Source organism: Cebus imitator, unplaced genomic scaffold (genome assembly GCF_001604975.1).
Source record: "Cebus imitator isolate Cc_AM_T3 unplaced genomic scaffold, Cebus_imitator-1.0 Scaffold391, whole genome shotgun sequence".
Classification (NCBI taxonomy): domain Eukaryota; kingdom Metazoa; phylum Chordata; class Mammalia; order Primates; family Cebidae; genus Cebus; species Cebus imitator.
The window spans coordinates 1,584,502-1,609,977 of NW_016107706.1; the positions used below are offsets into that span (position 1 = coordinate 1,584,502).

Consider the following 25,476-nt stretch of genomic DNA (forward strand, 5'->3'; position numbering starts at 1 on the left):
AAAGCTGGTGCCTGTGGACGTGGTGCATGCTGGGCAAAGCTGCTGCCTGTGGGTGTGCTGCATGCTGGGCAAAGCTGCTGCCTGTGGGCGTGGTGCATGCTGGGTAAAGCTGGTGCCTGTGGACGTGCTGCATGCTGGGTAAAGCTGGTGCCTGTGGACGTGCTGCATGCTAGGCAAAGCTGGTGCCTGCTGGGTAAAGGTATTTCCTATGAATGTGGTATCTGCTGAGTAAAAATTTGGAAGCTGCTGGGTAAACATGTGCCTGTTGGTGAGGGGCCTGCTAGGTAAAAGTGACATCTGCTGGGTAAGGTGGGTCCTATGAGTGTGGCTTGTGCTAAGTAAACTTGTTCCCTATGGTCATCATGTCTTCCAGGTGAAGGTGGCGCCAACAGGGTAAAAATGGTGCCTGCTGGGTGGTAGCTCATGGGTAAAGATGGTTCCTGTGAGCATAGTGCATGCTGGATAAGAGATCCATGTGTCCATGGACATAGTTTATTCTGGTCAAGGGATGCCTTCTGCTGGGGTCCAGTGAAGAAGGTCCAATGTCAGAGAACAAAGCTGTCTCAGAAAATAAGCACTGACAATGCTTCCCTGGCCACCCACACTCCCCCCCTTGGTGGAACCTGGAGGCTGGCTACAGAGTGAGCTGTTACAAGCCAGGATGTGGGCATCCACTTGTTCTTCTCACTACCCCTTGCCACATCTTCCACTATACTTTAGGCCGGCTAACCCTTCTAGAAGAGCCTCTGCCCTCTGGTTCTGGCCACTTCTCTATTCATTTACACCCACCTCCCTTCTGTTCCACACATGCCCCTCTTCCAAGGCTGCTCACTTCGGCCACTGCTATCTTCCTTCCTGGATCTTGGTCTTTCCCAAAACATTCTGGATCTGACTGAGTTTATCGCCATAATGTCCTCATTTTGGAGTAGGTATGCAAGATCACTTACTGATAGGGAAAGCCAGTCACTGAGAGTTGCCTGGCCTGCCTGAGCCTGAGGCAGCACAAAGTCTCAATGATGGAAACATTCCTTTCTTTCCTCTTCCAGGCCCTCACCATCAGGGGTGTGGATACCGTGTCCCGTAGCTCCTTGGAGATGTCCCCTTTGGCCCCAGTAACCACCCATGAGAGAAGAAGCAAGGGGAGAAAACGGATGTCTTCAGGAACCGAGGAGTGTGGGGAGGACAGGCTGCCCAAGTCTGACTCAGAAGATGGTCCCAGAGCAGTGGTAATCCCAGCTATGGTTCTGGCTTTTCCAGGGTGGGTCTGGCATTAAAAGTCCACCATGCTAGGCTCCTGTACAGTCACAGCCCCCATGGTTGTTCCCCAAGGAGAGCAGCCTTGAGCCCCCTCCCAGCCCTTCCTGTTTCCCATGGCTCTCGGTAGAGGAGCTCTCGGTAGAGGGATAGGGTAGGTTTGGGTGTTATGATATCCCCAACCTGAGACTAGCATCCCAGCACTGGGGCTGGGGCTGGGGGACAAGGCCACATGGTATGGGTTGGTAGGTGTTCAAGGACATGCCCCTAAGAGCGAGGGGCCATGCCAAGTGCCCCAATTCCTGCTAAGGCCAGGAGACTTCCTGCCTCCTTCTTCCTTGCCCAGCCTGAGCTCTACCTCCAAGCCCATATAAGCTTCAGGCTTCCAGCTCCAGGGACGTAGACTTGATATGACTAGAAATCCCAGAAGATACAGGATTATCTCTCACCCCACATCCCCTCTTCCAAATACCCCTGGCCCAACCCACCCAGTTCCCGTGTGGCCAACAAAGCCCTCAATGCTCCTGGAAGTTTAGCTGAGGCCAATGGCACAAAAGACAGATTGAGAGCACATGAAGAGCTGTCGTGGTCATGTCCCCTCTCCCCCTGCCCTCAGAATCGCCTCAGCCTCACCCACGGCCTCAGCAGGACATCTATGAAGCCACGTTCCAGCCGCGGGAGCATTTTCACCTTTCGCCGGCGAGATCTGGGTTCCGAAACAGATTTTGCAGATGATGAAAACAGCACAGCGGGGGAGAGTGAGAGCCACCACACATCATTGCTGGTGCCCTGGCCCCTGCGCCAGACTGGTGCCCAGGGACAGCCCAGTCCTGGAACCTCGGCTCCTGGCCATGCCCTCAATGGCAAAAAGAACAGCACTGTGGACTGCAATGGGGTGGTCTCCTTGCTGGGGGCAGGTGACCCAGAGGCCACTTCCCCAGGAAGCCATCTCCTCCGCCCTGTGATGCTAGAGCACCCCCTAGACACGGTGAGCCAGCCCCGAGATGCAGGTGCCAGGGTAGTTCTGGTCTCCCAAACCAATCGCCAATGCCAAGTCCAAAACTACTTTCTGTAGGTTTATGCACTGCACAAGAGCGTCTATTGTGTGCTGCGCTCTGGGTGCGTAAACCTACAGAAAAATCTCTGCCCTCATAGAGTATCCATGCTAATGGGGACAGAGAGACGAAAATCAAAAGAAAGCCACGCGTGGTGGCTCACACCTGTAATCCCAGCACTTTGGGAGGCCAAGGTGGGCAGATCACTTGAGGTCAGGAGTTCGAGACCAACCTGGCAAACATGGTGAAACCCCATCTGTACTAAAAATGCAAAAATTAGCCAGGCATAGAGGCGTGTGCCTGTAATCCCAGCTACTTGGGAGGCTGAGGCAGGAGAATCACTTGAACTCGGGCAGCAGAGGTTGCAGTGAGCCAAGATCACGCCACTGCACTTCAGCCTGGGCAACAGAGTGAGACTCTTGTCTCAAAAAAGAAGAAGAAAAAAATGTCTATATGGTGTGTCATGGTGATAAAGAAGGATCACAGTTAAATATGTCACAACTGGTAAGGCCGTCATTACCATCATCTGGAGAAGACTCTTCCAGGCACGAGGGACAGTGAGTGTGAAGGCCCCAAGGCAGAAGTCTGCCGAGCCTGTTGGAGGAGACGCCATGAGGTTGGTGTGGCTGGAACAGAGGGAGCGAAGGGGAGAAAGACTGCAGTTACTGTCACTAAGGTGATAGGAAGGGACTGGCCAGATCACGAAAGGCCAATCGGAGCATTGGTCACTTAGTCAATCCTATGACAGACTGATGGCTGCCCAATCAGCCATTAGGTGTCCTTGCTGACCCTGGGCCCCCAACACAGTGACCAGAGCAGCCCACCCAGGAAAAAGCTGAATGTGTGGCTCAGCCCCCAAGGTCTGCAGGGTGCACTTGGAGAGGAAGCTAGGACCCAGGGAGGTGGAGGATGGCCTGAAGATGCAGGACTCCCAGCCGCATGGCTTATTTTGTGCCACTCAGACTTTTGCTCAATCTGCGGGACTTGGTACAGGTTAATTAATCTCTTTGTGCCTCTATTTTCTCACCTGTAAAGTGGAAATAATACGCCAGCGGGTTGTGGTGAGAACTGAAAGAGTGCAGCTAGGTCCCGTGCCGAGACCCGGACTTCCCTCATGTTGGAGTCCTTAGTACGATCTGTCATTGGTATTAGTGAGCCGGAAGGAGTCAGGCTCCTGGGGCACACTGCAGAATGCCCGCGCCCCACACTCCTCTGGAATGCAGTGTGAAGGGAAGGAAACTGGGCACCCCTTGGGACAGACCACAGCTTTAGATAGAGCCGGGGAGGCCCTGGCCCATCTGAAGGGTGGGGTGTCTAGCTTCCAGGCAGGTTCAGCCCTGGAGCCTCAGCCTCATGGAATCAGGTCGGCAGCTGGGAGCGCTAATAGAATTTCCTAATCTCATTAAGGAGAAAATCATCTCATTGTACTGCACATGTCAGGAGGAATCTAAGTTCAAGCACTTCATTACCAGGAATTCTGACTTCACCCATTCTCACTTCTGTGGGGCCCATTTGTAACCTTAAAGGGATTAGCAGGCCAAGACAGGGTCATTTGCAAAGTTAAAGGAATTAACAGACCAAGATGGAGACATTTGAAAAGTCAAAGAGATTAGCAGGCTGCAGGCCCCTGGGAATGCCTTCTGGGTTTCCACTGGGTCCCCAGTGAGACATTTCTGCCCAGTTCTAGTCTGAAAACAAAGCACCGTGTTGGGCACACTGTGGGTGCCTCATCAACAAGGATGGGGGGAGGAGCCAGCCCAGCAGACAATCGGGATTGGGAGGCAGGGGCTGCAGACTTACTTAGCCCTCTGCTAGTATGAGAGTGCCTGGTTCCAAAGGCCAGATAGAGGTAGAAGCAGCACACTGAATATCCATTCCTTTTCTCCCTCCACATGTCAGATCTTCATCCTCATTCCCTCTGGTCACCTAGCAAGTTAGGACCAGAGCTGGAACTCTAACCCAAGCATTCTGATTGATTCCAAGAATTTACCTATCCGACCAATATTTATCTAGTGCCAGCCTGCCATGTGGAGTGCCAGGCAGTGCTGAGACTCCAGGGTTATAGCAGTGAACAAAGAAGACAAGATCCCTGTTCCCCTTGGAGTTTATACCATAGTTGGGAAAACAGTAAACTGGTCAGTATTTTCAGGTAGCAGTAAGTTGTGTGATGGAAAGTTGCTAAGGGGAGGATGGGGATAAGGCTTTTAGAATACTCGGGCAAGGCCTTCCCAAGGAGCTAGGTTAAAATTGACAGGCAAAAGATTTTAGGGAGCCAGCCCTAAAATGCAGAGGAATAGTATTCAGGCAGAGGGAGTAGCAAGCACAAAGCCCCTGAGGGGGACACGTCCAAGGGGTGAGAGGGGCTAACAGGGCCACGTGTGGTGCAAACATTAAAATGAGTTTCATGAGTTAGGACTTGGGCTGTGCAGGACTTCGTAGATCATAGAAAAGTTTGGATATACTATCAGTAAGATGGGGAGCAGTAGGATAGAAGGAGTTGTTGAACAGAGCGTGACATTATCTGATTTACTTTGTAAAGGAATCCCTTCCTACTATGCAGAGAACAGAGGGACAAGGAGAAGAAAAGAAGCCAGTTAGGAGGCTGTTGCAGGGTTTGGGGAAAGAGAAGCTGACCACCTGGACTAGGATGGTGTATTAGTCAGCTGTTGTCACAATAATGCTGTGTAACAAACTACCCCAGAAGTCAATCTCTAGCAACAAGACTTTATTCTCACGCTCATTCCTCTGCAGGTTGACTACAATGTGGCCCATGTAGATTAGTTAGCTGGGCAGCCCTGCTCCAGACTGCACCCTGGCTGGGCTTCGTTCCACGTTGTAAGTTAGGCTCAGGGCTGCTCCATGAGTCTTTGTTCTGAGGCCCAGGCTGAAAGGGTGACCGCTATCTGGGAAGCTCTTTTCATGGAGGGTTCCTGGAGCACAAGAGCAAGATAAACAGTACTAGCCCAGCTGAGGTTTCTGTTCACAGCATGTTCACTAATACTCTGTTTTCCAAAGCAAGTTGTTCATGCCCAGGACACAGAAGTTTAATTCAGCCCCGGTGGGAGGGGAAAGAGAGTGCGTATATGCTAAGTGATAATCAAACCGTCACAGATGGCAAAGAAGGAGGGGAGAGGTTGGGAAAATTTAAGACATGCTTGTGAGTTAAGCTGGCCAAATTTATGGTTGCGTTGGACCTAGGGCAGTGCCATTGCACCAGCCGCCTCTGCCCTCTCAGGGGCCTCCACTTGAATACTTCCATGACCGGGAGCTCACTATCTCCCTAGGCAACATTTCAGAGCAGTCCTGCCGATGGCCAGGATGTCCTTAACTTGAGCCCGGATCTATTTGGTACCACCCCACACCGTTTCTTCTACCTGGGTAGTCTAGACCCATCCTCCCTCTGCCCTACGAAGATCACAGAGTCTTGCTATTGCATGCTGAACAGCTTGGCGCTGGGCTGTGGTCATGCAGGGCCCTGCTGAAGTGAAGACTTTATGGGCCCTCCTTGGTTTTGTGGGAGGCTCCAGGTAAGTCTGGAGAATGCCTGCCTGCCACCTCCCTTCACCAGGGCTGTTTCCAGACCTCAGGTTTTTTACTGATAAAAATGGTGCATGCTTGGTGAAAACAACCCACCCAGTGCAGAAGCACATGAAGTGAAAAGGGAACACCTCCCTCTCTTTCCCCTCCCCCACAGTCCCGTTCCCCAGATATGTCCACCTTAATTATTTGGCATGCGTTTTCCAGATCTTTTTCTTGTTTTTTTTTTTTTTTAATCAAACGTTTGTCTTGGAGATGTTCCCATGGGAGCATACACAGAACTGCCTCTTTCTCTTTGTAGTCGATCTGAGCCCAGGCTTGGAGTGTGTCTATAATTGATTTTAATATGGTTGCTGTTGATTGGTTGTTTTCTGTTCTTATGGTATTAGGAACAGTGCTGCAATGAACATCATTTATGTGTATTTTTGATGCACATGTGTAATTATTTATGAAGTTAGATTGCTAGATGAGGACTTGGACGGCCAATTTAAACTTTTCTTGGTAAATCCAGCCCAGCTGCCTCCCCAGAAGACACAGCCTCCCACCAGCCACATCTAAGCATTGCGCTTTGTTCTTCTATTAGCATCATCTTAGAACATGTTAGGTTTTTTTTTTTTTTTCAGCTTCTTTATGCTCTTGACTCTAAGAAGCTTGTGGTCAATTAAGACTTCCACATCATTTTTGCGTGTACTAATGTGTATGACAGCATTGGCTCAGGGAGGCCCTGTGAGATGTGTAGCTTCCTGACCACGCTCAGGAATCACTGCTGATGAGAGGCAGTGAAGAAGAAAGGAGAATGAAGGAGACAGTGACTGGCAGGAGGGGTGGAGGGAGCTGTTAACTGGGAGGGAGTTGGGAATAGAGAATCCCAGCATTCAGTGTCCCATCAAGACCTGCATCCTATCCCTGTGGCATCCCCAGCCTGAGTGTGGACCGGCCACCCCTGGTCCAGCAGGACTAGAGCTGGGGTAGGACCCCTTTCCCCGTTTCCCCAGGCTGACGCACATCTCCTGATTGTACTCAGACCACGCCATCGGAGGAGCCAGGCGGGCCCCAGATGCTGACCCCCCAGGCTCCGTGTGTAGATGGCTTCGAGGAGCCAGAAGCACGGCAGCGGGCCCTCAGCGCAGTCAGTGTCCTCACCAGCGCGCTGGAAGGTCAGCACCCCCAGGTCATTTAAACACTCCCCACTTCTGCTGCAGACACCCTCACCTTTATCCCAGCCTGACCCAGGCATCCGCCATTGGACTTGGCCTGCCTTAGACATCCCCACACTGTCCCAGCCTTCTCTGTCCTGCACAGCCCTGCCTGTCCTTCCGTGTCTTTTCATCTGTTTCAGCTTGTTCTTTCCTGGGAATTACCATGTCTGTGTTTCTCCCCAACACTCCCACATCTGACCTGTCCTAGACACTTATCAGTCTCATTCCACCATCTCCCATCCATAACCACATCTGTCTAGAACCATCCTGTCCTGAGCACACCCATGCCTGTTCTAAGCTATTCCCATATCTACTTCAGACTATTCCAGCCATTCCCACCATGGGCAACTCCACACCCTTCCAGTCTGAACTTGCACCCCCGTCCTGGTGTTCCCTCCTGTCCCAGATGAATTCTCATCTTTTCCAGCCTGTCCTTGGCACCCCCTCCCTTTATCCTGACACATCCCAGATGTCCACATCTGTCCCTCCCATTCTGTCGCAGGTGTCCACATCTGTCCCTCCCATTCTGTTGCAGGTGTCCTTGTGTCCGAACTTGCCTGTCCCCATTATTGGCTCATCATTTTCAGCCTGCTCTCCCCTGAAGATCCCCAGGTCTCTGCGGGTCCACTGTCTTGAGCGAGCACATGCTTGCCCTGATGTCCCCGTTTTCCCCACCTCCATCTTGGCTTCCTGTCCCGATGGCCCTCTTCTCTCATATTTCCAGACTAACGAGCTAGGACACAGGCCACCCATTCCTTCAGCCTCCCCTGCCCCCACTGTCCCGCTGTCACATAGCAGCCCTGTCATCTCCCAAAGCAAGTCACAAATCTTTCCTGGAAGGTATTCCAGATACATGTGGCTCAGTCAACAGAATCAAACTAACTCACTGGCTGTCTCCTCAGAGCTGGAGGAGTCTCACCGCAAGTGTCCACCATGCTGGAATCGCTTCGCCCAGCGCTACCTGATCTGGGAGTGCTGCCCGCTGTGGATGTCCATCAAGCAGGGAGTGAAGTTTGTGGTCATGGACCCGTTCACTGACCTCACCATCACTATGTGCATCGTGCTCAACACACTCTTCATGGCGCTGGAGCACTACAACATGACAAGTGAATTCGAGGACATGCTGCAGGTCGGAAACCTGGTAAGGGCCGCCTGCAGCTGGCTCTCAAATGGGCATCCTGGCAGGAGGGGTTCTTGGGCAGCTGGCACGGCCTTCATGAGTAAGGGAGAAGGGATCCTGCACACAGAAGGATCTTTTGGGGGTGGGAATCATTGTGGAAGACGCCTTGGAGAAGGGAGGGAATCTGAGTTGGCTTCTAAGGAGCTGAGGAATGTAAATGTGGAGTGGGAGGGTGGAGTGAAAAGCTTATGCAGATGCCCAGAGGCTAGAAAACAAAAGTGAGTTGTGGCTAAACCTGAAATGTGTGGAGACCTGAAATTTTGTAATCTGTAGATGGAGGAGAGTGCGTGCAGAAGGAGGTAGTTCTCTTCTGAACGGAGCTAGCATCAGTGTTGTTGGAAGAGGGAAATTGTGGATGGATGGTTGGATAGAAGGAGGGAAGGAGGGAGGGAGGGAGGGAGGAATACATGCATGGATAACTGGGTGTAGTAAGTAAATCAGGCAGAGCCAGATTTGAATTCTGACTCAGCTCTTACTAACTAGCTGATCTCAAGCAATTTACTCAGTAATTGGCTCAATAAATATTTGTTGAATTCAATAAATGTGAAATTAGTCTGACAATATCAACCTCACAGGAAGGTAATGAGGACTGAATAAGATAATGTGTATAATATGCTTGGCTCATAGATAGACAAACAGTACGCACTCAGAAGAAATGACAGCTGTGTGGTTGTTGTTGTTAGACTGCTCTTGGAAGTCAAGATGTCTGGGCTCTAATTCTGATTTTTTTCCTTGAGACCAAATCAAGTCCTCCCTCTTTACTGTACAGAGGGGGAAACCAAGGCCCAGAGACAGGAGGGGTGACATGGCAGGGGCAGAGTTGGGCATCTCTCAGCTCCCAGGGACAGGGCCATATTGGATCAGTCCAGGCAAACAGAGTCAGCCCATCTTTAGCAGATCCTAGGACAGAGCTGTCATGAGCTTCTGAGCCCACTGGCCTCAAAAAGGAGCTTCTGAGATCATCATTGAGGTTGGTATAGGGGTGGTAGGGGGACTTCTGGCCCCATTTGATCTAAGCTCGCTCTTACTGCAGACCCAGCCTGTCTCAGGCCCAGCTGTTCAAGTGACCCCCATAGGCAGGTAGGTCTCTCACACTGTGGGATTTGAGGATTTTCTTTTCTTCTTGCTTTCCAAACCCAGGACTCTAGATAGTTCTCTGCAGGTCCTATTCAGATTTTTTCACCAATTTGAGTCCGCTTGCTGTAGTTTTCCTTTTCTTTCCTTCTATGTGTACACAGAAGGGAAAGCTCTGTCTCAGTCTGTAGAAGTCTTACGGCACTGTTGGATGGTCTTCGGATGGTGGTCGTCCAGGCTTTCAATGAGTGTGGTTTATCAGGTTGTGAACAATTGGGTTGGACTGAGCAGCAAGTTAGGTGTGAGCATAGCACTGGTGGCTTCACTGGGTCTGCAAGCTGTGGCTGAACTGCAGTTATATTAAACTTGTGATTAAATCACTGATAACAGGCAGTGTAGCTGGGTTATGACTATATTTTGTTCTGTTTGAATAGCTTTATTGCTAGTATGTAAGGTTTTGATTTTATTGCACTTAATATAGTCTAGGTAGTTTAAATATTAAGTGTTAAGAAATAAAACCATAAAAATAAGCATGAGTTAATAATCAGTATGGGAAAAGCCTTTCTAGGCATGTCTCTGAAGACAAATTCCATAAAAGAAGAGATCAATAGATTTGACTAACTTTTTAGCCCATGACACAAATGAAGGTAGAAGGCAAATGAAACTTGTGTCTCCAGCAACATTCTGCACAAGAAAATCTGAAGTCTCCTATTAATAAACAACTTAAAATACAGCAAACATTCTGTGAATTGATAGCTAAGTGCATGAGAAAGTACAGTAGTTCCTCTTATCCACAATTTTGTTTTCCATGGTTTCAGTTACCCACAGTCACCTGTGATGTGAAAATATTAAATAGAAAATTCCAGAAATAAACAATTCATTCGTTTTAAATGGCACGTTGTTTTGAGTATTATGACGAAATCTCACACCGTCCTGCTCCATTCTGTCTTGGGACATGAATTGTCCCTTTATTCAGACTATCCTGACTCTATATGCAACCTGCCCATTAGTCACTTACTAGCTATTTCTGTTATCAGATAGACCCTTGTGGTATCACAGTACTTGTGTTCAGGTAACCCTTATTTTACTTAATAATGGCTGGCAATACAGATATATCAAAGAGAAGCCAAATATATGCCAAAGAGAAGTTGTTAATCTCTCATTGTGCCCAATTTATAAATCAAACTTTATCAGAGGTATGTAGATTTAGGAAAAGGTGTAGCATGTGTAGGGTTCAGTTTATCCATTGTTTCAGGCCTCACTAGGAGTCTTGTTGGAATGTATCCTCCATAGATAAGAAGGGGCTACTATAACAGAAACCCCAAGTTCCAAAAACAGAGGCTTAAAAACCATGGCAGTAAACATGTAAAATGGTTCTGTAGTTGCCCTGGGTGGGGTGGGGAGGTGTTGATTTCTATAATCTAGAGGCTTGGATTTTAATGAGCACGTAGAGGCAAGACACTCAACCTTGGGATAGTGTGAGTAGGGGTGGAAACTGAGTAGCCCCATAAGAATATGACCATACATTCAGAAAAATGGTGAACCAAAAAAAAACCTACACACAGACCCTGGGAAATGATAAAGAAGCCCTGTCTCCAGGGCTGGAAAGGAAAAAAAAGTAAACCCTGGAAGGCTTGTGACTATGGATTTGGCCTTATACAGATTTGGGGTTCAGATTTACACCTGAGTAGTCCTGGAACCTATATCTAAAAAATTAACATAGAAAGTGACCTGATGATGATGTCCTGGGGCCCCTAAAAGGGAACAAAACTTCTCTGGAAGGACACACCTTTAGTCCAGGTCAAGCTGGATTCCCCAAATTATAAAACACAGAAGGAAATATTCCACCATGAGGAAGAGTCAGCAGACACACACACATGCACACACAATCAGGCTACCCCTTAAAAATGTCACATAGTAGAATTGCTTGATAGAGATGATAAAAATATTCATCATTGGCCAGGCATGGTATCTCACACCTGTAATCCCAGCACATTGGGAGGCCAGGGCAGGCAGATTGCTTGAGCTCTGGAATTCGAGACCAGCTGGGCAACATGACAAGACCCTGTGTCTACTAAAAACACAAAAAATAGCCGGGTGTGCACCTGTGGTCCTAGCTACTTGGGAGGCTGAGGTGGGAGGATCACTTGGTTCCCCCACAGGGCCAAGATTGCAGTGAGCTGAGATCATACCACTGCACTCCAGCCTGGGCAATAGAGCAAGACCCTGCTGGAAAAAAAAATGTTTATAATAACTAAAGACATAAAAGAAGGGATTTGAAATATAAGAAAATAATACAACTTTGGAAAAGAACCAAATCTCTAGAAATAAAAATATAGCCACTGAGATTAAAATTTCAAGGGACACATCAAATAGCATATTAATCCAGTTGGGAAGATAATTAAATGATTGTGAATTTAGATCTAATAAAGTTTTCCAGAATGTAATGTAGAGATATGAAGAGGAGAAATAGAAGAAAGAAGGAGGAAAAACATATCTGACATTATTTTCCAGATTATGTTGTTGTCTATATACATCATTTGAGAAAATCTAGAGAGGCTGTTAGAACTAGTATGAGAGTTTCACAATATTAGTGCGTACAGCCTCAGTATTCCACATAGTGTTCCTAGTCATCATCCACAATCGATTGGAGAAAATAAATTGTTAAAGTTATCACTTATAATCACGATAAAAACTATGAGAAATTTAGTAATAAATATAACAAAAGGTACGCAAATTTCATATGAAAAAATTATGAAACTACCAAAAAACATAAGACACATAAGTGGAGAGTGTGCCATTTTCATGAATGAAAGTGTGAACATTGTAGCGATACCAGTTCTTCCCAAATTAATCTATAAGTTCAATGTAATTCCAATCAAAATCTCAATAACTTTTTTTAATGGAACTTGACAAGATAATCCTAAAACTCATGTGGAAAAGTAAAACAGATCAAGATAAATTAAGGACTAAGGTGGGGGATTTACCATAGTAGTTAAGATAACTTATAAAGCTAAAAATATTATAGTATTGGTGCAGGGATGGAAAAACAGATTGTGCTACAGAATTGAGACCACAGAAATAGAACAATCCATATTCTGTGACTTGATAAATAACAGAGATGGCATTATAAATCAGTAGGAAATGGCTGGGTGCGGTGGCTCATGCCTGTAATCCCAGCATTTTGGGAGGCCAAGGTGGGCAGATCACCTGAGGTCAGGAGTTAGAGACCAGCCTGGCCAACATGGTGAAAGCCTATCTCTACTAAAAATACAAAAATTACCCAGGCATGGTAGTATGCACCTGTAGTCCCAGCTACTGAGGAGGCTGAGGCAGGAGAATTGCTTGAACCCGGGAGGCAGAGGTTACAGTGAGCCAAGATCACACCACTGCACTCCAGACTGGGCAACAGAGTGGGACTCTATCTCAAAAATAAATAAAATAAAATAAATAAATCCATAGGAGAAGGACGGAACTGTTCAATAAATGATGCTGGGAGAATATCTACATGGAAGAAAATCAGTTTAGATCCCTATGTCACATCATATTCATAAATTAGATGTAGGGGAATTGGACTTAACACCTAATGTGATAAAGCAAAACTTTAAAGCTTTTTGGAATAAAAACAGGAGAAAAAGCTTTAAGATATTAGGATTGGGAAGGCCTTCAACAATCCGAAAAGCTTATTTCATGAAAGAAAAGATTGCTAAATTATAAATTGTTAAAATTTATCATCTCTGTAAAACAAGGGATACTACCAACTGAAATCACTATCACAAACTGGAAATCGATATTATGATAAGTGTTTAACTAGAAAGATATGGAATCCAGACAACACTGAAGATTTACACATCAATAGGGAAAGAGGGACAGTGATAAAATGATAAAAACAGAACCACAACCATGGACAAAGGACATGACAAGCAAATCACGAAAGAGGAAATTCAGATGGTTATAAACAAATGAAGAGAAACAGAGGAATGGAAATTAAAGCAACATACTATGTGTTGTCATTATATACATTAAAAATGTAAAAATGTGTAGACATGATAAACATCAGATTTAGGGTAGTGATTACCTTGGAGTGATTATGGTACTCTGGGTGACTCCTGGTTTATCTGTAATGGCACATGATGGGTAAGAATTCATGGAGGAAACCATCGTTTGAATTGCTGGTTTAACTCCTTTGTATCTCAGTTTCCCTACCTGTAAAATGGGGATAACAAACACTAAATATCTCATAGGGCTATTGTGAGGTTTAAATGATTTAATATATGTAAAACACTAGAACAGTGCCTGGCATATATCAAATGCTATTTAAGTCTTTGCTATTGTTTTGTTGCTGTTGTTTTGTTTTGTTTTTTAGTAAGGAAAAAGAAAACAAAATTTGAAACAAATATGGCAGAATGTTAATATTCATTTGAGTTTGGTGGTGGGTGCACAGGTAATCATTTTATTATCCTATACAAAGTATATATCCTGAAATATTTTAAAATTTAAACAAACACAATAAAGGTAAATGACAAATCAGGAAAATTGTGACAATACAAGCAGTATTAATAGACAAAGGGGTAACATCCTTAATATATAAAATACATTTATAAACCATACAAAAAAGCAAACACCTTAATAGAACAATTAAGAACAAAGGATATGAAGGAGAAATTTCATCAAATAAGAAGTACAAAAATTAAAAGCAATGTCCGCTAAAACAAGAGTGCCCTGTTGGGTTAGAAAAGGTAATGGGAATGGAATACCCAGTATTTGCATGAAGAGAAGCAGTTACTCACAGGCTGCTCATGGAATGGGTTAAAACCTTTCTCTGAGGATCATTTAGCAGTATGTGTCAGAATCTCTAAAAATGTTCATTGACTAAACAATTTCATCTCCAGAAATCTTTCCTAAGAAAAGAATTAGACAAGTTGTTTTAAAACAAGCACGTAAAAGGATATTTATCTGGGCAATGTTTCTAGTAGGGAGAAAGGAATGACTGTTACCGGGAAATGGCTAAACCAGTCACAGCACATCTCTACAGCAGAATGTGCCACAAATGAAAAAAAAAAAAGAAAAGAAAAGAAAATGATGCTGTAGATTGTGTTTAATTGGTATGGAAGTACGTTCACAAGGTATTACATTTTAAATACAGGTTTTCAGTGCATGGAGTATGTTCCCATTAAAGTCATATGCCAAAGTCAAAGGGAGTTTGGGGTTCTCCATAAGTCCCCCCAGTTCCTGGAAAGCGGCCATTTGCATTCATTGTTCAGTGAACCTCCTCCAGAAGTTAGGGGAAGTGGGTCACCATGCTCAGAGCCTCCGTCTGCCAGATCTCAGTGAGCCTGAAAAACAGGCAGAGTTGTTTATATCTGAAGGCAGCCCCTGCCTGGGTCTGGAGCTCTTGGCCACTCTGAGCAATCATAATAAATGCTGTTGACAGTAAATAATCGCCCTCTCATACGGAGTCCTCACTTTACAGCCATTAGCTGTAACTCCTAGAAACCTCCTACGAAGTTATTATTATCCCCATTTTATATATGGGGACCCGCAAGTTTCAGAGAGATGAAGAAACTGGCCCAAGATCACACAGAGGCAGCCCCTGCTCCGGAACCCGGGCCTGGCCACCATTCTCTGCACATACTAAACCATCAAGCTTTGATCACATGGCCTTAGAGAGCATGGCATGAGACTGTGGAAGGAAGAGGTCTGTTACCAAAATGTATGTACTTCTCAAGCTTAGCTGCACATGATAACCACCTGGGAAGCTTTTTATTAACCCCCATACCTGGGCTACTCTCCAGTCCAATGTAACTAGAATCTAGGATGCAACCCAGGCATCCATGTTTTTAAAGCTCCCTGGGTGATTAGAAAGTGCATCAAGTTTGAGAAATGGTCAAAAACAGCACTTGAACTTTGAAATCCCAGGAATCTGGTCAAAACGCAGATTCTGATTGAGCAGATCCGGGGCCTTGTAAGATTCTGCATCTCCAAAGAGCTTCCGGGTGATGCTGTTGGTCCCTGAAAAATCTTTTCTTATTTCCCCAAAGAGCATTCCCCCAGAGCCTCTTCTGTCTTTTTCTTCCGGAGTCAGCGCCACCGGATAACTGCCATCTTGGCACCAAAACAGCTGGGAGCCTGCACAAAGTGAGGTGCAGGGCTTTTCCTGAGCTCCATTCTCTAGAAATGTGTGTCGGTGCTCATGGGTGTCAGACCCACCCTGGTGCACCCCGGCAGTGCTGAGGAAGACCAAAGATGGGGTCCAAGGGAGGCACTCCCCAGGCCCCAGCTGTAGGGGCTCTCAGGGAAGCTGTGCAGGGTGTGCTGCTGAGTGAGGGCTCTACGCACAGCTGTGTGCGTCTGAGGCTGGGTAAGGAAGGCTCCTGGAAGTCAAGCTGAGCAGCACAGGACAGGCAGGACATGGCACACAGAACTCAAAGGCTCAAACATTTGTACATCTATTCAACAGATACTAGTGGACCACCTATGGGCTGGGCACCGTTCCAGGTGCAGTAGGGAAAGGTCCCTGCCATCACAGAGCTTACCTTCTAAACACATAAGGCTCGATAAACAAATAGCTGTTGGATGGTGGTGTGAGGCAGACAAAAATCAAGCCAGGATGGGGGCTAAGAAGTGTGGTGGGAGGGAGGCACATTCTCAGTTGCCAGGACGCCCATGGATCAGGAGCTCTGAAGGGAGTGAGTTGTGCGGCTGGGGAGAGGCATGACCCAGGGAAAGGGAGCAGCAAGTACAAAGGCCCTGAGGAGGGGACAGAAAGAAGCAGGTATGGCTGGAACAGGAGAGCAACAGGCAATGGGGCCGGAGGTTGGAAAGTTCCAGAAGCAGGTTTGGGTGCTGGGGAGAGAAGCAAGTTCCAAGGCTGTCTCTTTATGTGTGAGGGCAGCCCAGGAATGAGAACTGAGGCTGGAGGATTTTAGGGTCCCTCCCTTTCCCAAGAGCCCAGCTGGTGGAGGAGCAGGTCCCTCTGGGCACAAGCACTAAAGGGACCACCGAAGTCAGGAGGGCTGGGCTGGTGGGTGGTGCCCTGTGTGGCAGTGCTGAGGAGCCCACCCACCTGCCCTCGTGGTGCCTCTCCCTGAGCCAACAGCATCCCACTGCTCTCCAGCCCACCTCCATGGGGCCTATTCTGAGCTGGTGGGGAGAGAATGGCACTGGAATGACCAGCAAATGCCTCTCTCTCCATCCAACACAGAGCCCCATCAGGGTGGGTGCCCAGACCAGAGTGACCTCCCCTCCTGATTGCCAACCCCAGTGAGGTGCCTCGGCCATCCCTGTCTGTGACCCCAGCTCTTCACAACTGCTGCAGGCCTGGCACTGTTCTGCGGGTACTGTTCCCTCTGGCTTTAGCCCTCCCCTCCAAAAGACCTGGAGTGCCTCCTCACTGCCCTGAGGACAGCGCCTCAGCTCCCCAGCATGGTCAAGAGGCCCTGCATACAGAACCCCAACTTCCTGCCATCCACACCGTCATAGAACATTCTCCCCTCCGGGAACCATCCATTGGCACACCGCAGGGCAGCTGGCATGGCTCTCGAGTCCCCTGCACCATGGGATGCTTAACCACAGGGTTCTGCCAGCCAAGGCTGGGCAGCTCGGGACTCATAAATCAGTGAACCAGACAAAGCTCAGCCTCTGCCCACTCAGGCATGTTTTCAGAAGAGAGAGGAGGTTTCCCTAAATCCCAAAGGGCAGCACTGGATTCTTCTCCTCATTCTCAAACTTAATAGCTATGTGACCCCAGACAAGTTACTTAACCTCTCAGTGCCTCAGTTTCCTTACCTATATAAACTGCAGGCAATGATACTTCCTCATGGGGTTGGATGAATCAAAAAAAAACACATGCAGAGTGTTCTGGCCAGCACTTGGCACATAGCCCTTGGGAAGCAGTGGCTGCTGATTATTGCAGCGGGCACAGTCCAGCATGTGGATGAGGAGGAAGGGCCTCCTGGGGAGCAGGAACAGCAAGGACAGAGGCCCTGGGTCAGGGTAGCCATGAGCATCTGCGGTGATGCGTGGATTTGGCATGTGTCGGGAGAAAGCCCTTCTGTGGACACACAGACCGAAAGGAGTCTGGCACTGGGTCATGTGACCATCCACTGCAGGTTCCCCCTAGAGCTGTGAGTCTCTGTGGAGCCTGCAAAGGGCCCAGGCCATTCCTGAAGGCCAGGCAGGTGTGCCTGGTGTGCTTGGTGAGCAGCTGCAAGGGATGGGGGAGCAGGCTGGAGAAGAGAGCTGTCCCCAAGGGGCTGGGCTATGACCAAGCAAACCCCACTGGGAGCCTGGCGCCAATCAGAGCAGTTAGGAGGCAGGCGTCCCTGCTGGCCAAGGCGTCTTTCCATCCCAAACAATTCCTGCTCCCTTCTCAGGTCTTCACGGGGATTTTCACAGCAGAGATGACCTTCAAGATCATTGCCCTCGACCCCTACTACTACTTTCAGCAGGGCTGGAACATCTTCGACAGCATCATCGTCATCCTTAGCCTCATGGAGCTGGGCCTGTCCCGCATGAGCAACTTGTCGGTGCTGCGCTCCTTCCGCCTGGTACCTGGCTGGACCCACTGCAGGGAGGGCAGGGGTGGAGTGGAGGGCGGGGCACAACCCAATCTGAGGTCATCCCTACTTTGGTCTGTCATGCCTTCACCCAACAGCCATTGGCTAGGTATTCCTGGATGCCTGGCCCCTGCTGGTGATGCGAGGGGTGCAGGGGCAGGCAAGACAGGAGACATTCCTCCAGAGGAGCAATTGCGGTGGCCATCCTGATGAGTGCAAAGCCCGTTGTGGTCCACAGTAACCCCTTTAGCCCTCACAGGATCAGGAGTGGGGCCGGTATTACTTCATTCCCATTTCACAGATGAGGAGACTCACACTCACAGAGGTGAAACGAATTCCCACAGCCACATGGCAGATAACAGAGGGAGCTGGGCTGCTGGTCTGAGGTTCTGCCTGCTGGCTTCTGAATCAGCATCGTTAAAACATTAACACATATGCAAATCACCTGGGGATCTTGTTAAAATGCAGATGCTGATTCAGTGGGTCTCAGGTGATGTCAAAGCTGCTGGTCTGTGGACCACACTTGGAGCTTGAAATGCTTGAGAGGTCCAGACGTGGGGTAGGCGGTATAGTCAGGAAAGGCTTCTGGAGGAGGTCCTGAGCACTGTGGGTCACTGCACATACAGTGGATGGGAGTCGGGAGGTGGCGGGATGTGTAGGAAGGCAGGATGATGGGGGCAGGAGGGAAAGCCAAGCCTGTGGGTTCTAATCCTGACTCCACTGCTATGAGCTAAGGGACTTGGACAAATTAGTCTGCCTAAATGAGGTAATGCTGGTGCCAACCTCATGGTTATTGGGAGTTCTGAATAGGTTCATCAATTCTAAGCACAAGGCCTGGCACAGAGGCATTCAGTAAGCATTAAGCACCTGCCCTCTTTCTCTGTGATGACAGAGAGAAAGGCGGAGGTGGCCGGACAAGCCAGAGATGGTCTGAGCCGCCCCAAAGGACACCTGATGAGGACAGGTCTGAAAGAGCAAGCACACTTCCTGCTGGGAGAATCTACTGGGAAGTTCCTGGAAGTGAGGCCAAGGCAGAGAGAAGGCTGGTGTGGGGACAAAGAGAAGGGCTGATTGGGGAGGTGAGGCTGGAGCTGTTGACCTGCCCCTAGTGCAGGGCCCAGTGAAGCCGCCCTCAGGCTGCGGAGAGGAACAGTAGCAGGTGCTCTGGGAGATGGGGGGAAAATAGGTGTCAGTGCCCTGCAAGGGCTTTCTGGGCTTTCAGGCAGGAGCTGGAGAGAGTGATGGTACCCATGGGGGGCAGGAGCTGGAGAGAATTACGGTGCCCATGGGCAGCAGGAGCCAGAGCCCTCATAAGCTCCCCTCCTCTTCCTCCTTCCCCAGCTTCGGGTCTTCAAGCTGGCCAAATCCTGGCCCACCCTGAACACACTGATCAAGATCATCGGGAACTCAGTGGGGGCACTGGGGAACCTGACGCTGGTGCTAGCCATCATTGTGTTCATCTTTGCTGTGGTGGGCATGCAGCTCTTTGGCAAGAACTACTCAGAGCTGAGGCACAGCGACTCAGGCCTGCTGCCTCGCTGGCACATGATGGATTTCTTCCACGCCTTCCTCATCATCTTCCGCATCCTCTGCGGAGAGTGGATCGAGACCATGTGGGACTGCATGGAGGTGTCTGGGCAGTCACTGTGCCTGCTGGTCTTCTTGCTTGTTATGGTCATTGGAAACCTTGTGGTAAGTTGGCCGAGGGCCTCACACACACACCATCCATTCATCTACCCAGCTACCTACCCATCTAATTATCCATTTACTTACCCTCCTGTCCATCCATCTACTCATTTACCCACATTTCTTTCTATCTTGTTTATTTCATCCATCCCCCCATGCACTCACTTGCCTGTCCATCTATGTACCATCAACAAACCATCTAGTCATGCACCCGTTTATTCCTCCACATATATGCTCTGCAGCCGTCTATTGATCGTCCGCTTATCAATCACCCAGCCACCAACCAACCCACCCATCCGTTTACCACTCCAGCAATCTGAAGGATCCATAGATCCTCCCCCCATTAACAAGGCACCCATCCATTTATGCACTTATTCACCTTGTCCTTCATCCATCAACCCCATTTTCCTCATTCGCTCATCTATTCATTAATCTGCCTATCAGTCACCCATTCATCAACACCCATGGACACTTACACATCCATATGCCCATTCATCTATCCACCCATCCATTCACTTACACAGCGATCCATCCCTCCCTTCATCCACCCACTCACCCAACCACTCATTTCTCTACTCATTCATCTCCCATCTATCAACTCACCCATCCACTCACTCATTCACCAATCCATCTGTCTGCTCATCTGTCTCTCCAGTCGTCTACTTCCTCACTCATTGACCCATCCATCCATTCACTCACTCTTCACCGCATTTTTTTTTTCTGTGACTGAGTTTCACTCTTGTCACCCAGGCTGGAGTGCAATGGCACCATTTCAACTCACTGCAACCTCTGCCACCAGGTTCAGAATCACCAGGTTCAGGTGATTCTCCTGCCTCAGCCTCCCAAGTAGCTCGGATTACAGGCATGCACCACCACACCTGACTAATTTTTTGTATTTTTAGTAGAGATGGATTTTTACCATGTTGGCCAGGCTGGTCTCGAACTCCTGATGTCAGGAGATCTGCCCACCTCGGCCTCTCAAAGTGCAGGGATTATAGGTGCAAGCCACCATACCCAACCTCTTCACTGCATTTTGCTTATTCGTTCATTTACCCACTTACTTGCCTGTTTATTCATTATTTACTCATTTTGTTTTCATTCATTTACTTATCTGTTCATCTACCCATTATTTCTCTGTCAGTCACTCTCCATGACTTATCACGTGGTTTTTCAACTCATCTTAACATGTACTAAGCCCTTGTTGCTGGGAAAACCTTGTGCCACATACTGTTGGGCATGCAGAGGCAAATGAGGTCCAGCGTCAGCCCTGACATCACTCGCCGGCTTGAGGGATTACTGGGGAGGTGGAGAGTTAAACAGGACTGAAATAACTCTCGGACTGGTCAGAGTGATCAGAGCCATTAAGGAAGAGATCATGGGTACTGTTCCCATTCAGCTAGGAAAATCAAAGAAAGCTTCCTGGAAGAGGTTTTGGAGCTGACCTGATGAACAGGTAATGCTGAAGAGGGAAGGAGCGGGATGGGCAAAGCACAGGTGCAGACAGGTGGTGGTCCAGGTAAGGTGGGACCCATAGGAGCTTTCTTTATATGTCACCCTGAGTGGCGTGGTAGGAGTCTCTGCTGTCCCATCGTGAGGGCTCCATATCTTTGTTCCTGTGGGTTCCTGTATGTCCTTGGGCAGGTACATCCTGTCTTGTGTCTTTACAATGTGGGAAATTCTGGAACTGAGAAAGGTCAAAATTTAAATACCAGAGAAGGAGTGTGAGGAAGAGGCAAGGTTGGGGTCAGTCAGTGGTTCAGGCAGCAATCAGTGTCCACTGTGGACATGAAGCCACCTTCCTGGTGGCCCACACATGCTCAGGCGCCATGCCTGCATTGTCTGACTCCCACCCGTAGCTGTATGTCTCTGTCGTGGGCTCACAGAGAGGTTTTCGTTCTCTTTTTCAGCCTGCTGTGGGGCAAGTCCTGTAGGCTGTAGACTCAGAGCCTTTCCCCAAACCGCCTGCTCTCTTCTCCCATGTGCCTTAACCAGGCCAGGTTACGACAGGCCAATTTGGGATCAGTCCCCTGCCGGCCCATGAGCCCAGAGGCCAGAGGAATGGAGGGCCCAAAGATAGGCGAGCCAGGGCATCTGCACGGTGCCAACAGAACCCTGCTCTTTGGCTGGCCCCAAGCCCCTCACATCCCCCCAGACTAGCTGTCCCTGGCAGGGGGAGGGTTGCTCAGCCTGTCCCAACCCCCAGGCCTGCCAGACTGCCCATTCCAAGGAGAATGAGAGTTGCCGAGCACTCAGCCCAGGGCCAGGCTGAGCCACCCCTCAAACATGGAGCCCTGCGATTTCCCAGCAGATCTGCCTGGGGATGAGAAAATTAGAGGCTGCTGGAGGACGGAGCTAATGCCAGCCCACACAGCCCCCTCCCCGGCCGCCTCAGGAACTGGGCCGCTGCCGGGCGTGGGAGGAAGCAAGATTGCCATTGAAATGGGAAGTGATGATCAGGCAGGGCTGGGAGCAGCATGATTGATGGAAGCACTAGAAGGAGCTGAACTTCTGAAGCCAGTGGCAAGGGGGCCTAGACTCCTGTGTGGGTGCGCATGGCTGCCCAGGTACCCCACCCTGCTCCCAGCCTAGGCCCAGGACTCCCGGAGGTTAGAGAATGCAGGGCCTGGAGTAAATGAGGGCTGCGGGGGAAGGACCCCCAGTGGGCATACTTCCTGGGAATGGAAGCGGGCCATGCCTGGGTCCTTGTGGAGAAAGGCCAGGGGCCAGGCCAGAGGTCAGTGCAGACAGCAGCTCCGAATCCCATCACATGTCCCACCCACCTAGTGATGACAGAGAAAGCTGTCAGGTATCAAAAGTGATCTTCTATCCGTAGAGATTGGACTGTCCAATGGCTCCTTTCATACTGTCCGCATGAATCCGTGTTACTTTTAAGCCAAAGGCATGTTTCTGAGGCTGCTTGTATCAGAATTCTTATTCCCAGCTTCCTGATAGGTCTGGGGTCTCTGGTAGAGGTGTCTTTTAGAGGCTCTTGAGAAGCCAGAACAGAGTCTCAGAGTGGATTTCCAAAAAGAACTGTGCACCGACCCTAACACACCACCCTGCTGTGAAGGTGCTGGGAGGGAGGAGACACCAAGCCCATGCTGGCCTGGTGGCCTGGTGAGGCACGAGCCAGTCTGACCTATGCGTGTGGTAATCAGCCCACCGCCATCCTAACTGACCCTCCATCAGACCTGGAAGTGGACGTGAGCCCAGCCTCTTGTCACACAGCAAAATCCTTCTTTTTAAACAAAAGCTAAAGCCTCACACTTGTCAGAGTGTTTAACGAAAAGCAACTCTCCAGAACCACCCAAAGGCAGAGGGGTTATGCAAACCCCCTTAAGGGGTCTCTAGTCCCTAAGCCCTGATGAATGACCTCAATAAAATACTGCGCCCCTTGGAACCTCCGACACTGCAGCGCCTCCCCTGGCTCTCTGCAGTATAGCAGCCCTTCTCCTGCACACAGCACCCTTCCTGGCACCCCTCACAGCCTGGACACGGTTGGCTCTCCATGGCCTGACCCCATGGTTAGGTCAAGTGCCTGAGGGCTGCCTGTGCCCTCCTGACCTCTTTTCCAGCCATTGCACCTTTCTCTGCCGAGTCCCAGCGTCCCTCACCTGGAATGCGTGGCAGACCTGGGCATCAGGCAGTGCATGCCCCAGGCTTCTGAGCGCCGAGCTGCGTCAGTGCGGAACTCAGAGGCAGGTCACTGCTCTTCCTCTTTCCAGGAAAGCCTCAAAAGCTCTGGGTGGCTTCTGGGTGGGATTCTGTCTTGTCCCTGGACTCACACTCACCAGGAAGGAGACCTGTGCCCACCCCGACCCCGCTGCCCCTCACTACTCCTAAGGCAGCAGGAAGAGGTGAAGGGAGGTGTGCGTAGAAGCCGCTGGTGCTGGGACAGGGCTGAGTGTGTGTGGCTTTGGGCTCGCCCCTCGCTCTGACGCTGGGTACACGCACAGTTCTCCCATGGACCTGAGCCAGGACGCGACACCTCAGTTCATGCTGTGTCTGAGCCCTTGGAAAGAGGGATTAGACTTTGTACTTTGTTCTAAAATGAGGGGTTAGGATGAGGGCTCAGGGCCCTGGATTCGAGCCTCAGGGCTGTTTGTCACAGGCAGTCTTGAAGGTCTCTGGGCCTCAGTTTCCCCATCATAGAACTGGGACTGGATGCCTTGGCATGGCGCAGTGCCTTGGTGAGCCTGACCCATTATGTCGGCAGGTCCTGAACCTCTTCCTGGCCTTGCTGCTCAGCTCTTTCAGCGCAGACAACCTCACAGCCCCTGACGAGGACAGAGAGCTGAACAACCTCCAGCTGGCCCTGGCCCGCATCCAGCGGGGCCTGCGCTTCATCAAGAGGACCACCTGGGACTTCTGCTGTGGGCTCCTGCGGCAGCGGCCTCAGAAGCCCGCAGCCCTGGCCGCCCGGGGCCAGCTGCCCAGCTGCATTGCCACCCCACACTCCCTACCACCCCCAGAGACAGAGAAGGCGCCCCCCGCCCGCAAGGAAACACGGTTTGAGGAAGGCGAGCGGCCAGGCCAGGGCACCCCCAGATATCCGGAGACCGTGTGTGTGCCCATTGCCGTGGCCGAGTCAGACACAGACGACCAAGAGGAGGACGAGGAGAACAGCCTGGGCACGGAGGAGGAGTCCAGCAAGCAGGTGAGCGCACCCCAGCAGGCACGGGGCACTTGGCTATACAGGGCCCAGAACTCTGCTGCCCAGGCGACCCAGCCTCACGCAAAGTGGCTGCCCCTGCCAGACTGCCTCAGCAGTGGGTAAGGGAGGGGTAGAAGGCAGGCCCTTCCCACAACAGCCAGCCTCAGAGGGGTGCTGAGACCAGCCCTCAACGCTGTCTTCCTAACGCAGCCCAGAAGCTGACCTGGGGAGGGTCTGCTGCCCATCACTCATGCCCTGGCTGGGTAGGGGGAGCTCATTGTACAGAAAGGGAAACTGAGGCATGGCAAGAGAGACTTGCTAGGCATTCCTCATGAGTTTGGAACAGAGCCTCTAGCCCCCAGCTCCCATACTGACCATTGTTCTCCTCCAGGACTGGCAAGGTGGAGTGTCTTGGTGAAGGAAGAATGCAGTTTTCTGACCTCCAGACTGCCCCTTCCCCTCCTCCCATACCCAGGGCTCATTCTGAGATTTAAAAATAAGCATCCCTAAGACTGAGGTGTCAGGAACAGCCCTATCTTATCTCCCAACCTGTTATTTTTAACACTTGGGACCAGAGTCTGCACAAAGTAGGCAGGGCCCCCGTTCCTCTCCCCTCCCCTCCCCTCCCCTCCCCACCCCTCCTCTCCCCTTCCCTTCCCTCCCCTCCCTTGGCCTGAGCCAGGCTCCGATACTTCTCCTTAGGGCTTTAGGTCAGGCCCTGAGTAGTGTTCTGCCTGTTGAGTTGGGCCCATCTTGGCTGCTTCCTTGGGCCTGCACTGGGTGGGCCTGGCCATGGAGAGCAGCTGCTCCCTGTGTGTGAACCTGGATCTAAGGCTCTGAGCTTGGTTTCACGTCCTCCTGCCTCCCTGTGGTCCCAGAGGCCAGCTTTGGCCCTTTCAGTCAGGTTGCGGGACAGTGGCAGTGTCTGCTCGGGGAGGGGGCGTGTCGGCGTTGCCCGGACCACTGCATCCGATCATCTCCAGCACAGGAGGGGAAGTCCAGCTGCCTCTCCCTTCCCTTCTCCTTTCCTTCTCCTGAGCCTGTTGACTCTGGCTCCCTGGGATGTGTGTGTGTGTGTGTGTGTGTGTGTGCACGGGCACGCGCATGTGTAGGCAAGCTGGGAGTGCCACAGGGACTCACAAGGGAAGTCAGTGTGCCCGTCCTAAGTACAGTGGCCAGCATTTGTGAGCTGGGCTTCACAACCCAGCTGCACCTTTCCTTCCAGGGAGTCTGGGCAGAGGGAGTTATGCCAGGCTGGCTGGGGCATTGTCTGGCTCTG

General features: G+C 50.0%; 1 protein-coding gene across 9 annotated transcripts in view; it reads left to right on the plus strand.

The window, feature by feature from the left end:
- Window positions 1-25,476, plus strand: part of SCN5A (sodium voltage-gated channel alpha subunit 5) — a 101,337-nt gene that overhangs the window by 44,066 nt on the left and 31,795 nt on the right. For all 9 annotated transcript variants that reach the window (XM_017508378.2, XM_017508383.2, XM_017508381.2 and 6 more), the window contains exons 11-17: window positions 1,047-1,226; window positions 1,871-2,242; window positions 6,871-7,003; window positions 7,948-8,186; window positions 17,675-17,848; window positions 19,199-19,549; window positions 23,760-24,200. In XM_017508378.2, the coding sequence (XP_017363867.1) occupies window positions 1,047-1,226; window positions 1,871-2,242; window positions 6,871-7,003; window positions 7,948-8,186; window positions 17,675-17,848; window positions 19,199-19,549; window positions 23,760-24,200 (1,890 nt within the window). The remainder of the gene's footprint in view (window positions 1-1,046; window positions 1,227-1,870; window positions 2,243-6,870; window positions 7,004-7,947; window positions 8,187-17,674; window positions 17,849-19,198; window positions 19,550-23,759; window positions 24,201-25,476) is intronic.